The sequence below is a fragment of the Argiope bruennichi genome, chromosome 4 (genome assembly GCF_947563725.1).
Source record: "Argiope bruennichi chromosome 4, qqArgBrue1.1, whole genome shotgun sequence".
NCBI lineage: Eukaryota > Metazoa > Arthropoda > Arachnida > Araneae > Araneidae > Argiope > Argiope bruennichi.
In genome coordinates, this window is record NC_079154.1 from 140,206,040 (window position 1) to 140,222,522 (window position 16,483).

At 31.1% G+C, this 16,483-nt stretch overlaps 1 protein-coding gene across 2 annotated transcripts in view; it reads right to left on the minus strand.

Moving 5' to 3' along the window:
- Positions 1-16,483, minus strand: part of LOC129966552 (uncharacterized) — a 121,081-nt gene that overhangs the window by 71,796 nt on the left and 32,802 nt on the right. The window contains exon 1 of one of the 2 annotated variants that reach the window (XM_056080996.1): positions 15,000-15,131. The exons of the other annotated variant lie outside the window; for it this stretch is intronic. Coding sequence (XP_055936971.1) covers positions 15,000-15,027 — 28 coding nt within the window. The 5' untranslated portion in view covers positions 15,028-15,131. Of the gene's footprint in view, positions 1-14,999; positions 15,132-16,483 lie in introns of those variants that run through there. 2 annotated transcript variants of the gene reach the window in all.

Consider the following 16,483-nt stretch of genomic DNA (forward strand, 5'->3'; position numbering starts at 1 on the left):
CATTAAAAATCCGTTTATAATCTGGACTTTTAAAAAATACAATGCTAAATACGAATTTAGCAGAAAAATAAACAGTCAATTAAAAAATTCGAAAATAGCAACAAGCATTTTCAAGAAATTTTACTTATTTGCAGAGATAATGTTTCATTTTGCTTCAATTATCAAAATACACACACATTTTTTCTTTTCAAAAAGAGACCTACTTTCCTACATTGATTCTAACATAAATTTAGAAAGTAATTCAAAAGCCTGATTTAAATTTCTGCAGCGGAGAATTATCTCAAAATGGCTAGTAATTTGTGTTTACACTTCATTGGAAGCCGTCTCTAAATCATTCGATGTCTCTGCAGCCGAAGCCGCTTGCGTTGTAGAGATTTAGACGTTGGAAGAAATGACGATTCATCCATATTCAATGAGCAAATGTGTCAGACACTTTTTATGTTATTCAGGTTGGCATCAACGACAGATTCAGATGAATATTAAGATCTCGCGTTATAAATGAATTGACTGGAGGTGCGCAAGAAGTGAAACAGCAAAACATTTTATGCAAATGCATTTTATCTCTATATACTCACAAAGAGCAAAATAAAAGGCAAATTATCTTTAAATGAGATCAAACGTTGGGTATAAAATGTCATTAATAGTAATTATACTTTTAATAGCTCTTTTATTAAAAAATATATCGAATGATTAATTTCTTTTCATTTCATTCAGTTTCAATCGATGGCATTTTTTAATAGAGACCAAGTTTCTTTCAATGCTCAAATGATTTCTCATCATTTGAACCCGAAGAATCTGGCGCCTGTAAAATTCATGAGACATCTCCAAATGACAATAACTTTTGTTAAGCACGGAAGAAATTTAAAAGGATTGAGAAGTCTAGAATGACCAGCTTTCATCTCTTTTCAAATTTTCTTTTAAGAAATGACACTTATAATCGCTATTTATAATTATTTATTTCTTATAATCGCTATTGATAAACAGAATCATTAAAGAAAAGGTTTGGTTTATTATGGATACTTTTTCATCCACTTGAATACGTCATTCATGAGTGTCTTACATTGCCTTTTCAAAACTTTTTCAGAGCAGCGGTATATTTTAGCTCAGCCAACTAAAGAATGCGTTTTACCCCTTCTATTTCGTGAGCCTGTAGATAAATCAAAGCAATCAGGAAAATACGCCGGATCAATCTTGAATCAAATTCAGATTCAGATTATCAATTCATCAAATCAAATTTCTGGAAACGAAAATAAGATACAGCAGTCATTTGATACCATAAACATGTGAAATGTTGCAACTATTTTAAATTCCACACTCATTTTATGAACACTCTGTGTATGTAACGTGTTTTATATAACAAAAGTGCAAATAATATATGAATGCAAATATAATTATATTTTATGAAGAAGTCAAACTCTTTTCTATCTAAAATATAAAAAAGGGAGGAAAGTAATGAGCACCATATCTTTATTTCGTGCAAAAAGAAAAATATATATATTGAAAAACTCTTAAGAAACATAGAATGGAATTTAAAACGTGCAAAGGGATTCGCTTCGGATTATCAATTCATCATTTGTCCGTCACCAAATCAGTGTTAAAATCTTAAGAAGCCACCCTATCTTTTAATTTACTCTTGTGATTGGAGTGAAAGATTACCACGTTTGTAACACGTTCCTTGGCATGTGTTTCCTTTAATCTGACAATCGTTTTTGAGGCATAATATCTTTGTCAAAAGGATGGAATGCGGTTGTTTCTTTCATATTTTCTATTAAATCCATTTGTTCATATACATTTTCTATTTGAAATCAGGTACGTAAAAGAGGAAAGAAAATCTCAATAAAATTGATTCTTATCCTGCTTGATTGATATAGTACATACTAAATAGATAAATATATTGTGAGTCATAAATAACTATATAACGTTGTTGTTAGTCATAAATATAGTATATAACGTGGTTGAATGTCATACATAATGTAATGTAATGTCAGTATTTGGGAAAAACATTTTAAGCTTTCTTTCAACCAGCGGGAGTGGTCCCTTCAATACTTTCTCACGCACTTTCTAATAAAGGCGTTATCCCACAGATGGCATTGGCATACAATATTTATGAAATACTGACCTTTGGCGTGAATTAAGCTTTTTATTGAATCTATTCGGGTGATTCTTGGCGAGTTGCTTGACGATTAATTCCTCGTATGCGGTTAATACCATCCGAAACTCGAATTTGTGTTTTAAACGCATTCTTCCTAGCCGATTGTTGGCACAAAACTACACTTGTAAACAGAAAAATATATGAAATTTTGTGGAAGATTAAATCATTGCGTTTTTGAGTTATCGCGTTTAGATATTTCTGAAAGTACAAGCAGACGGACATTATTTATTTTTGGGTTTGGTTTAGAATTCGACAGATGTCTGCATCGTAGATGTTAAATCAGTATATCAAATTTTATCCATTTAGCTCTCTATATTTGGTAGTTATCGTATTTACTTACATTCGAACAGATGGACAGACAGATTTAGCTCACAATTTGATAGAAATCTACAAGTTTGGCGTAAAGACCGTAAACTCAAGGTGCTATCTGTTACAAACAGACGGACAGATATACAGACATAATGCCAAAAATGTGCTTTTCGAACTCAAGGAGATCTAAAACTTGGAGATTCGTCGAAATCTCAAGTTCAAATTTTTTGAAGATTATATTCGATTTGACGATTTATTCCCCATATTTCACATACGAGAAAGTAAAAATGAAGGAACTTTGAAGGGACACAATTCAACAATCATCTAACTAAAACCAGACATTTGATTATTCAATGATTTGAATGACATCAATATTCATAAATTGACAAGGAAATGTAACATCAATTCAAGACCCATCCGACATTTTAAGATAGATTGAGGCTACTACTCCAAAGAGTTTGTGTGCCTATACCTCGTCTAGTTCCCCGCGATTTCTAGCATTACTCGGAGAGTGTTTGTTCTCTATAGACCTCTATAGACGAAAGAACATTACTTTTTATAGAACACTACTTTCATTAAGAATCCATATTATTGAGATAGTCCCTCATTCATTATCATAAATATCATAAGAAAACCATGTGCGGAAGAAATATTTAATTAAATTCATCGATAAATTGATAATTCAAGTACTGAAAATATTAAAGTAATGCATCATCGTCAAGAATACACAAGTATTCAAAATTTCAAAACTCTAGCATATCAAGAAACTTATAAAAAAATCGATGAAAACATTTCACTTTTACAAACAAAAAACAAATCAAAAGCGAATAAAAAAAATTGCATTGGCTTGCACTAATTTCAATTTGATATTTGTTAAGATGATCAGATGTTACATGGTAGTATGTTGCTTGAGAATGGATATCACAGAATACAGTAGTGAAAACAGACAAATTTACGAGCACAATCAACGATTCAAATTCATTCATGACAAAGAACAAATAGCAAGCGCATTTGCACTAATGAATACTTAGAAGTATTGTGACCTGCAGGGAATAACATATAGCGTACACATTTACTTAAAAATGAAATCTTTGAAGAATTCTGCTATTTTAATTTAATTTCCCACCATTTTGTCTGTATAAGTAAAAAGAACGGCGTTCCTAACCATGAAATGCATTTTGCTCAACAACATACTTGATTTGGTAGAGTTCTCTCGCAGTGAATGAGCAAGTATTCACAGTCACATGCCTCCATCTCCAATCACGATCCGAGATCAGATGAATGTATTATGAACAGTTCTTTGTTGCGTTAGTTAACACGATAGCTCCCAACGGTGCCCTTTGACTATTGTGAAATTCGCACCTAATGCTTAATCAGATGGCCCCTTGTGTATTTTAGCTAAGAGACAATTGAGGAAGAGTCATCTAATCAGATGATACGGATTGCGAATGGCAGAGCCAGTATGACAAGTGCAATCAAATGTCGCTTCACGAGCACCTCGTATAACAAAAGTTCGGATAGCGAGAGAAACAAAATGTAAAAAAAAAGAGGTTCGTTTTGCAAGCAATGTTTCTCTGAACCAGTGGTGAGGAGACACCATAACATCGCATACTTAATTGGCTTGTATCAATCTGTGTTGAACGCTTGCTTGAAGAGTGTCATTTAGAAGTTTCGGCAAAATAGTGCTGTCAAGCATGACATTAAGCAAGTGCCTGCGAACCTTAATCTACGAAATTTCGCCTCCGGCCAAGATTATGTGGTTAGAAGTGGATAACTACGACACCATCGATGAGCTGGTGGAAGAACATAGCCAGAACTGCCGAAGATCAGCATTATGTGTCATAGCAAAAAGCTGGAGATGGTAATAATAGACTCAACAAAACAACAACCTTCTAGCGAAATAAGGGGAGATCAGAAAGCACGGGAAATGACTGCATGTTAAGAGGCATTATCTTGATAAGGTAGTAGCTACGCACACTACAGATTTATTTAACTATAATGCTGTGTCTTATTTTTAGCAAGTTTTGAAGTGTAACTAAAAACAAATATCTTTCAACAATTTTCCTGTAAAAAAAAGCACACATTATAAATAATACGTTATTATAAATATGTTTAAGTATTTTTTTCAGAATGGAAACGCATTGTCTAATTTTATATGGATTATTATGCACAAAAAATCATTTCGCTTAACGAGCTTCACTGCGAGTGACATTCGGGAACATGCTCGTTAAGCGAGATTCCACTGTATAAATGAAATAACTTATCGTCGATGGTTTTTAAAAAACATTTGTTTAATCAGAATCTAATTTAAAACATTTTAGACAGTAAAAAGTATTTATATATGGTAATTTTTTGCAGAAAAATAGTTTTTACATAAAAAAAAATTACATGAAAGGATTTTAATTCCGAGAAACGCCGGATGAATCAATTAAAGATCAAACTAAAATTCCACAGAATATTTCAATGTATGTGAATTATACGTATTATTTCTATCTAATTACTGAGTTATTCAATTTAAGTTACTAGTATAAAAAGCGCAAAAGAGTTGTTAAAATGTATGATTTGCAGTTATACTGGCGTACTCATGAGTTTTACTAGTCTGATAAATGAACACAACAGAATCAGCAATAAGTCATTTTCTTTCCAAAGGTCAAAGAAAAGGCAAATCAAATGACCGGGTTATCCTTTTAGCGAAAATATTTTTTACGTTAATGAAATTTTCTAGAGTATAGTTTGGAAAAGTTATCTAGTCACCGTCGGGATATCCATAAAATATTTAGAACTGCATAATGATAGATACAAAAATTCAGCATGCTTTTAACAAAGGCAGAAGAACGGCATGTATAAATACAAAAAAGCATTTAAATTTCTATCGTAGAATCACGAATGAAAACTATTCGAATTCTTTGAATTTTGATGACGGTTTAATGTATGACGGAACAATGTATAATCTATTACAGTAAGCGTTCCATTTTAACTTTTTCATTTATTGTAATAGATTAGTCACTTTCCAAATAATATACTAAACTTTGTAAAATATATATACACAGAAAATCATTTAAATAATAATTAAAATTTCTGAATGAAACTGGAAATGGCTAGAAGATTTCACTTGTCTACCGAGTTTTTCTTTCACCAAGTGCTAGTGTGAATGAAAGACCCAGAAATACAGAGCAGAGAAGTTTCATTTTAATATTATGTACCATTAACAAAGAAGCTCAAAAGATGCTTATCATCGAATTGTATTCGCTTATTAATAGAGATCTGAATATAGAAATATCTGACGATGTCGAGTTTCGTATATGACACATTCGTTACAAGGAAATATTAGGTAATAGAAGTTAAAAATATAGAGAGAGATAAAAGACTATATAAAAATTTTAATGGACATGCGAACGGCTGGCCAAAACATCGAAATTTGATAATGTTTTAGATTGGATTCACAAGTTTCTACCTATATTTTTGAAATATTTATCTCGATTAGAGCACTGATAATGTGCACCCGAAAAAACTCGTCTATATAAACGCAATGATTAAAATAATGAAAAAATATTGTTGTAAAATATGTTAAAAGCGTAAAATTTTATTCATATTAGAGGAAAAACTGCACGGAAAAAATAGGCTTCACTCAAAAGTTAGGTTTTTTATTTTAATTTTAAAATAGTGCAAAAATCATTTATGTTCAATGCCAGTTTCAGATATTATAGAGGAAAAAGGTGGAAATTTCTATTAATTTCTAATTAAAAATCTATTTAAAATGAAGATTCCTAGAAGTAATCACGTGCCAAATGCTGTATTCTAAATCCAATGGCATGGTTGCTCTGTAAAGTGCTTTCGGCGACTTTTACATCACGTATGTCACAATAAACAGATAGTATCTAACTCATAAGTCTTATCGTTATGTCAGGACCAACTCCAATCGAACACTAAAAGTTTAAACATGAGATTCGATGCCTTTCTTAAAAATACCTTGTCATCGTAAAAGAAAAAAAGGCAAAAGAAAAAAGTATCACATTTTTAACTAAAATGCTTACAAAGAAAAGAATCAGGAATGTTCCCTCTTCATCTTATCCATATAAGAATTGCACTTAGAACGTGCATTTAAAATTGGTTGTGTCAATTGTCTAAATAATCGTTGCATGGGGGAAAAAAAATCACAAAAAATATTTATACCGTGTTTATAAAAAAAGTCCTCTGCGCACAAAAAATTGGATTTCCTTTCGACAGTTTGATATTAAATTTGATTTCATGTGTATAATGTTTTCAGGTGAAAATTTCAAAAAGTTGAAGCATATGGCTATTTTTGAAGTCAAACAATTGTTACCAAAGTGGTACATGTATAATGTCAATAAATTCTTTTCTAATTTCCACAGTATTTTTTTTTTTTTCAATTTCAATGGTGAAAACACAAATAAAAGTATCTATGCACAGAAAAGAGTGATAGTGCGCAAATAAACAAACTAAATAATTCAAAAAATGTATACATCATTTACTTAAAAGTAAATGGCAACACACAAGTTAAGAATATATATATATATATTAATATAGCTTCATTGTTTTAGGATAGTTTCATAAAATTGTGAAGAAAACTGGAAAATACTTTTAGAGGGCACATTTTCTTTTGAGGAATATGGTCCAATATTTAAAGCAAATGGCCAAATTTTGAATTACTATATGGTATACTAGATTTCATTTGCCTAATTCATCGCCTTTTATGTTACCCAGTCGACATCCAAACAGAACAGACTTTTTTTCGAACTCGGAAAAATCTGAAATTTCAACTTTCATCAATTTTATGATTGAATATTTTAATGATTACATAATTATATCGGCAAATACTTCATATATAAATGAGTACAAAATATTTACAAATTATAGAAATTATGTAATAGAAACTTCAATTATTAACTTTTTAATAGGCACTTGTGTCATATTTATATTATAAAGGATCATTTTAACGTAAATAACTTTTAATTGCAAATTTATGGACAAAAAGACAAGAAATAACGAATGTATTTATTTTGAGCAAATCAGACTTTTCAAAGAATCATCGAAAAACTTCGAACAAAAATGAATGCGCCACCTGTTCTAATAAGCAATCTATTTCATTTCATTGTCCCAGATGCATACATTTAGCAACAAAAGAGTTTCAGATTTATGAAAGCATTGCCACTTTTCCTCGTAAGAAGAAATTATCTGTGCACTTCGGAAAATCACCTTGAAAAAACATGTTTCAAGACAAAATTGCACGTGATGCCGTTTTCAACGCGCAAACACAACAAGCTGCGTAACAAGTAAACGACGAAACATGTAACAGAAATGAAATTTGTAAAATTTTCTTATTCTAGTCCGAATTTAAAAGTGAGTTGAATTTAATATACGATTGTGTTGTCACTCAAGAAGAACATTTTTGTGTTATAAAATAGTGTTAAAAGTCAAAATATTTTAAAACATATTTTATCTTATTTTCATATCTGATCGTTAGTTTCCTGTAAAGCAGAAAAAAATATATAAAAAAAGACAGATGCCAATTTTTTTTCCCCTGTTGCAGTGAAGTGTAAAATAATGATAGTATATTTCGTATCCCTTTTTATACTTTTTCTAGTTAAAAACTTCCTAGAATTATTGATACATTTTTATTTAATTTGATTTTTTCGAGACTAAAAAGACTTTCATTCACTGACGTGCAAAATTTTATGCATATTCGTTATATTACTAGCATTTCTGAAGAAATACACTTTTTTTTTTTTTTTTTTAATTTTGACAAATTTGGCCCGTTTGCTCTTTAAAACAAGGAAAAAAATCATTGTAATCTAAAATTTGATTAAAATTTAAGGTAATTAAAAATTAAGCAAGATATTGATGCTTTTCTATTAAAATATCTCACAAAATTAATATTAATAATTCAAAAAATATTTTAATAATAATTTATATATATTATTTATAAAATTTGATTTTTTTATTATAATCACTTTTTAATTTGCAGACACAATAATATATATTCGAACACTGCTTTAAACTGTTCAGCACTGTTTGAGTTCCATTTTTTATGCGTGTTAAATAGTTTAATTTTGTTTCACTGTACTTTTAAAGGACCTAATAAGTAAATTAAAAATTTTTATGCCATTTTTTTTTAGCTCAAACGTTTTGAATAAAACTTAATTTCATTTGATAAATTTTCTATAAATTTTTCCTGCAATGCACTATATTTTCTTCAAACTCACGCACTTTAAAACGTACATTCCTTTATAACTTTGTACTACAGAATTTAGTCCTACTTACACTTTGTTGTATTTACAATTCACGATTTTTTTTTTTTTTTGTTCACAATTACAACCAGGTAATGGGATGTCTTAATTCTTCCCCAAAGAATTAAATCACATATTTTTTTGAAAAAAGCTAGGGAATTAAAATTTTGTTAATTATTAATTTGGATTCTTCAACTGCTATGATTTAATTTTAGATATACAAAATGACAAGAATAAACTTTATAATTTGCCTATCTTTAAAATTTGGCATTCATTTCTATCATAAAATTTCGAGGTATACCAATTTATCACTGCTCTACCAGCTTCTTATTTTACTTTCCAATAGTATTTAACTGATTTTTATTGCATATACAAAAAAAAATGAAGACAACTAAATTACGAACCACATCCATTCCATATATTCTTGCAATTCATTTATGAGCACTTTTCAACTCAGCAAACACGTAGTTATATTTTGCCTTTTTCGTCCGTTCCCCCCCCCCCCCGGCTTTTGTTCTAAAGTTCGAATCTCTAGAACAATGATTGGACTGTGATGAACAGAAGGAAAGGAATACCCACATATTTGCAGAAACAGAACAGATATTAATCCGGATCAAAATCTAAAATTGCGTTTTTTCCTCCTCAAATTCATTGAAATGAAACATAGCCAAATTCTCTAAGAAATAATGGAACAAAAAATATGAATAAATTATAAATAAATTTGGTAAAAATAAGATTCAGATATGAATTAAGATTATATATTTGAAAAAATGTCCCAACTCCCATTGCAGGTATAAAAATTAGATTCATCTCGTTGACTAACGTATCATAATAACTCTGAATCATGAAGTCTAGAAATTAGCAGTTGAAGTCTAGAAACACCAGGCAAATACAGACTCTTGGATATATTATACTTTTCTTACTTGTTAAATCAAACGAAAACATTTAGTTCTCACTTAATGCTTGAATTCGAACAAACGCTGATTTACATATAAGTATTATTTTCAGTTATATTAATATTTTTTCAGCCTTATGAAGTAACAAAGATGAAATTTTAAATAAATGTATCACATGCTAATAATTTAACAAGCGGGGGCGCCAGTATTTCCAGAAAAAGGCTGGCCATGAACGGCAGTTAGTTAATTTTGAGTAGTATAAATTTTTTTTATCATTTTCCATATTTTGAGCAATAAACATGGATTTTTACTTATAAAAAGATCGTGATCTGGTCTGATATCTGACGAATGACTCAAATATGCATGTTAATTAAATATTATATGAATATTATATATGAACAGCATATATTTTTCACTTGGTAGTTAACAACGCAAAAAAATCTGAAAATTATAATGAACAAGAGATATTTTTATCGAAAAGGAATGTCAAAATGTTTATGCACTTTTAATGGTTGAGTGGGACACAAAAATTATAATTGGTAAAGAAAATGAACGTTTAATAGATATGAAAGAAAAGTAACTGCACACACGATTAAATAATTCATAGCTTCTAAAAGTTTTCAGAGTTTTTTTTAGTACAAATGTAATTATAATAAACTAATGCAATGGCAGCAATTTAAAATACGAGAAAAAAATGTTATAAGTATATTTAAAATAAAATTAAATCAATATAATTTTGAACGCATAGAAATTTTTAAAAACAAATTCAACGGTATCTAAAATATTTTCTCAATTAAATAAATTCCTACACATTTTATTATTCAGAACAATATTAAGTGAAACATGAGTTCAACGTTAAGCCAATGACGAGATAAATTGCTAATCGATTTAAATGATAAAAATGGCGTATGTATGAAATAGAATATACAACATACATTGAATGCGATTTACGTATGGATTTAGCTCTTATTATAGGGTCCAATCCTTTTTTAATAACATAAATAGGATTTTACTCATTTTTTGCATTCGCATTAAATACATACAAAATTATTTTTTCAACAAAATGTTCTTTAATATATTTTATTTTTCTTATACATAAATACTTCTGTGGACATTATTATTTAGCAATTATTAAAAGTCAAGAAAATATTCCAGAATTTGAATTGGAAACTTGGTCTCAACATTTTTGTTTATAATCAATTCAGTTTTATTCGAAGTATTCGATTCCACCAGTAGGTTTTCCTCAGAAAATTGTTTTAAAAAAATTCTTTCATATATCTATATGTCTTTCTTGATGCAAGTGAAACTGAATAAAGTTCCTAAAATTCCAAAAAAGGAAGAGGATATGTTGAGAATTTATTAAAAAGCAGAAAAAAATAATTCTACAATTAACAAAATAGATACTTCATTTCTACTAAGTTCACCGCATAAAAATGTATGCAAGAGTAAAAGAAGTTTTGGTTGAAACAGTAACAAAAAAGCACTTTTCAAGCACTTGAGGGAAAGTCCAAGATAATTCTTTTCCCAGGAGAAGAAATTAAACGAACTAAAAGTTTGCTTTAAAACTCGCGATTCAAAATAATGGTCTGCCGATACATTATATTTCAAATGAAAGAAAAATTGAAATAAATTCCGGATCTTCATCATCCTGGTGACAATTCTAAAACTCTAAAAGAATTAGAAAATTCTAACTGCAAGATTTTGAAGAAGAAAAAAGTCATAGTGATAGCCTTCATTATCTGACAAATTACTGCTAAGTGGAGTACTCACATGAGACACATCATGCACGCTATGTCAACTTAATGTTGGAAACCACTGCGTATCTATCGGAATGAAAAGACTAAACGAGATATCACGATATTAGATTTTAGGTGACATGCTCAATAGCGTTTGCCATGTGAGTTAACATCACGTGAACTGATTCTACATTTTCCTTCCACTTGACGAAACATCAACCTTCTGTAGCACTGCATGCTTCGACTCGCCAGCTTCCACCAAAACCATCTTTCAGCAGGCAGCGCACAAAACGAAAACAATGTAAAATAAATTAGGGATCGTTTCCACGTCATTCCCCTGAGATGTGATGATGAACGGAAGTCGAGCATTGTGTCCCGAGATCCTTTGTTCAGGAACTCACATAATATACTGACAGAGGGTTGTGTCACTTTTCCAAACATTTGCGCAACTGCAAAGGATGGTGAAATACAGCGGCAGCAGTCAATTATTCAGTACCGTCCTTGATGAATTGCTTTCAGTCGATAAGAAAGAATTCGCAAACTTTTCAAATACAAGAAGATTCCAATATCTCAGATGTGTACAAGAATTTTTTTTTTTTCGCAATCCGAAATGAAGTTTAATAAAATACTCAATTGCTTCTCCTCTTGAAAGCATTACTTTCCAATATTAGATGCCAGAAATTCAAGGTGATATTCATTTTTAGAAAATGAAACGAATGAAAGCTATTTTCAGGGATTTGAAAATGAACTTTGGCGGATATATATATGACAGATATACAAATGTTGAAGAAGAAACTTTTTAATACTTTTTATTCATTTAGAATTTCATAGATGTAGTTCAGTTTTTAGCTATGTCAAGATTTCTGCGCCCAAGCCATGGCGAGAACAGAAAGGAAAACGAAGCAGGCAAGCAAAAAGGATAAAAAAAAAAGCCGAGCGTGAGTAGGAAAGTTGGACAAAGTAGGAAATTATTTTAATTGCATGTGTATATCTCTAATAAAATGATATATCTAAATTTAATTTAAATCCTAATGAATCTCCTAATCTTTATCTTAATTAAGTCCATATTAACTTAATTCTAAAATGTTCTCTTTTTCCTGATCAAATTCCACCTATTCTTATTTAATGAATGCAACAGAAGCGCCGTAAAATTGCTAAAATCGACGTTGCCACACTCCGAGTGAAGGGAAAAAATGTGTTGATCTAAACACATTCCTTTAAAAGGTCCTTATAATTTTCTGACCTAAATCGACACGTGTAAAGAAATTCCTATCAGAATCTCATGGTAAATAGGGACAGGGGATAAATATTTCTGCCTTTTTCGCTCTTTTCTCTTTTCACTCTTGTGTCGTTCTGCGAAGTGACGTACCACGTCGCTACTTGCTCGTACATAAATTATGTCTCCCGGAATGGAATAAAGCAAATTTGAAAATTCGAAATCTTTTCTTCTCTCTTTTCGGCCACGAAACTTTTCAAAAATTATATGTTTACATATGTGTATGTATGTATCCATGTATGTTTGCACGCGTAATGATATCTCTCTTAATTTAATTTAAATCTTAATCAATTTTCTAATTTTTATCGTAAATTAGCCCGTTATTTAATTCTAAAATTTTCTCTTATTTCCTGATCCGAATCCCACTTTTTTATTTAATTATTTCTAACACGCACTCTAAAGAATTGCTGATTCTGGAGGAGTTCTCACACTCCAAGCGAAGAGATAAGAATTCCTGACACATGCGCATTCCTTCACAGATACCTAAGATTTCTTTTCCTAAAGGGACACATATCAAAGAAAGCCCTATTAAAATCTCTTAGTAAAATCCCAAAAGGAAAAAAATTCAGTCACTTTACTTTTGCGCCGCGATGTAAATAGATGTGTATCATTTCTTCTCGCCATGTAGAAATTATGCCGTGGTAAAATAAATTGAAATTTATACCAAAACTGTCATTCTCTTCATCTATCAAAGTTATGCTACATATGTGTATGTAATAATATCTTAATTTAATTTAAATCTTAATTTTTATCTTAAATTAGCCCGTGTTTCTTCATTCTAAAATTTTCTCTTATTACCTGATCCAACCCCCACTTTGCTCTTGTACTCCACCTTTCGTCCTCTAGTACAAATTAGGGCTTGCGCGCTGAAATAAATTAAAGTTTATTCCAAAAGTTTCTTCTTTTTGGCTACGCATCTGCAAAATTATGTTTATATATATCTTGTATTTATGAAGCTTGTTCACCATACATCAGAATTTTTTTTTTTAATCCCCATCATGTGAAATTTCATCATGGATCATGATCACCAAAAACTTTCAAACTGAAATTTGTTTTTGGAAGGAAACGTCTAAAGCTTCTTTTAATACAATTCTATTATATTTCCGGCTTAAAAAGTATATCTTGCATTTACTAAACAAAAACTTCGAAAGGCAAAAGCTTTAATCTTAAGCACTAAAATCATTACTGTGATAAGAGCAAGAGCAACAAATGGAAAAATTTCTATTCTCATTGATCGTCGTTTTTCTTTAATGATGCAACAAATATTTACACAGTCAGTAAAGATTATCAACCAATCTTCAGCAGTTCGGAACTCCTTAAACGACAAACATTATAACTGGTCACATATTCAATAAGACGTAATTAAATCAAGGCAGAAATAATATTCATATATTTGAATATATAGAAATAATATTTGACAAAAAGGAGAATGGAATATATTTTCCGACATAGAATAAAGTTTGTGTATTGTATTTATTTTCACTATATGTATTAAATATTCGATATGAACCCTTTGCTACATAACGAGTAACATCATCCAATAAACTTTATCAAATTTTAGATTATAAAATTTCCGAAATATTCTCTGGAAACAGAATTTAGGTGAAGAGACAATGAAACGTTTCCTTCCTTTTTAAAATGGAATTGGTTGTATTTCCTGCGATCACTTTTATTATCCATGATTTTATTGTTATTTTCTAGTTTTATTGTCAAACATCAGGCAGGGAAGTGGTATGATCCCGAAGATGTTGTGAGAACAGTGATGCTTGTGAAATCCAAACTATTTAGAGTTAACAGCTGTTGATTTGTAAAAATAAATTGTAAAAGGCAACCAACAATTTTTTTCACATTTCAGGTTCATTACCATTGTAATGATATTAAGGACCTCAATTATATCAAATAAGCTATTGTGTCACCACCTACTATGCAAGCTAAACTGTAGCGACTACTCATTATGTAATCTAGCCAACCGGAACTTCATCTTTTTATTTGAGAGATCTATTACTTGTTCTTCTGTTCATTTTTCTTGTATCCTTCTATCTTTAGTGTAAAACAAATGTACTCTTTTTCTAGTTAAAACCGTAGATTTTTGCGAAGCTCTCAACATTTAAGTGGAGAAATCTTTCCATTTCCTGCACAAGTGGTTCAATATCCCCCCCCCCCGCGGACTGTGATCCGCATCAGTAGATAAGAAGCAATTCGCACCAATTATCCAAAAAAGAAAAACATGTATTAAGCATTTATAAATATGCGAAATTAAGTAAAAGACAATAGGTAGTTTCATTTGTTAACCTACATTTTTGCTAAAATCATAAAAGTCCAAATTCGATTTCCGAAGAGAATCGCAGAATCCTTTTTAGATAACAGACACATCATAATTACCTGATATAAAATGCTCCATGTTCATCATTTCAATTCACCGGTCATTTGAAAAAAAAAATGCTTTTATCCATCTTGTCATTTACTACAAATATCAGATGGCTGTCCATTTTCAATTGTTCAATCGATTACCACAGGAAACTCGGACCCTTTGCCTTTCCCGAAACCACTGGCGTAGGGTTTTTCCCCACTCAGGAGTCACGTTCACTCGCACCGCGTGTCTGTCTTGCTCATTCTCACCTCTCCCGTTCTCTGTCGGATTGCACTGCGGGCAATTGTCCAAGTCGATTTAGACAGGAGTGGGAATTATGAATTGGAATGACTTCAAGTGACGGTGGTCCGATTCAATCAAGGGGAAGGTCACTCTTAAAGGGATGATTGTACTCCAAAGTCGTTAAGAGTAAAATACGAATATGCAAGCTTTTCATGAGTTATCATTAATACTAATGCTACTTATTATCTTACCTTAGAATGAAAATTTTACATTTTTTTTTATGTGCGAATATTTTTCTGCGTAAAGAGATCTGTCACAGTGATGTGACGAAGGAGAAGGCAAAACAGTAAAAATTTCTCGGGTATTATGAAGACAATAAATACTTTAGTGTGTTAATACATTTTTTGAAGCCACCCCTGATAAACAGAAAGAACGGCCCCTCCAAACTTTCTCGCATGCTCTCCCATAAAGATGTTATCCCAGAGAACGCCTTGCATGCCACTAGTGCACGAAACTTTGGACGTCAATTCAACATTTTGAATGAATCTAACGTGTGCTCCTTGTCTCGTTTTCTTGGCGATGAATGCCTAGGCATGAGGCTAATAGTAGCCGAAAATCGAATTTGTGTTTAGACACGTTTTCTCCCAACTCATTGAAAACAAAATTTGACACAGAATGACAATCGTCATCATAAAATCACATATCAAATGTCTCTTTGCAATTTTCAGTTATCGTGTTGACATATTTCTGAAAGTACAGACCGATAGACGGCCAACTCCTTGTTGGGTTTGTCTCAAAATTGGGCAGTGTCTACACTACAGATGTTAAATAGGTGCACTCATTTTTATCCTCTTAGTTTTTCTTCGTCTTGCAGCTGTCGTTTTAACTTATATTCGAACAGCCGGTCAGACAGACTTCATCTGAACGGATTTTTTTGAAAATGTGATAGAAATCTACAAATCTGGTATAAAGACCAAATTCCGCTCTTCTAGCTCAAGGATTTTTGGAATCTTTGTCACAGACCGACGGACAAATAAACAGACGCTTTCCAAAAATATGTTTTTCGATCTCGAGAAGATCTATAACATGGAGATTCCTCAAAATCTTGAGTGGATGATTGTAGCTCTTTTGCTTACTTCGTGCACAAGAAAGTAAAAAATAAAACCACGTTCGAGTGTCAGTTTAGCCACTGATGACGATCAGGAAGGAAAGAAATCATGTAATGTCTTGGGTGCCATCTACTCTCGGTACAGCACTGAGCTGCCAAATTTAG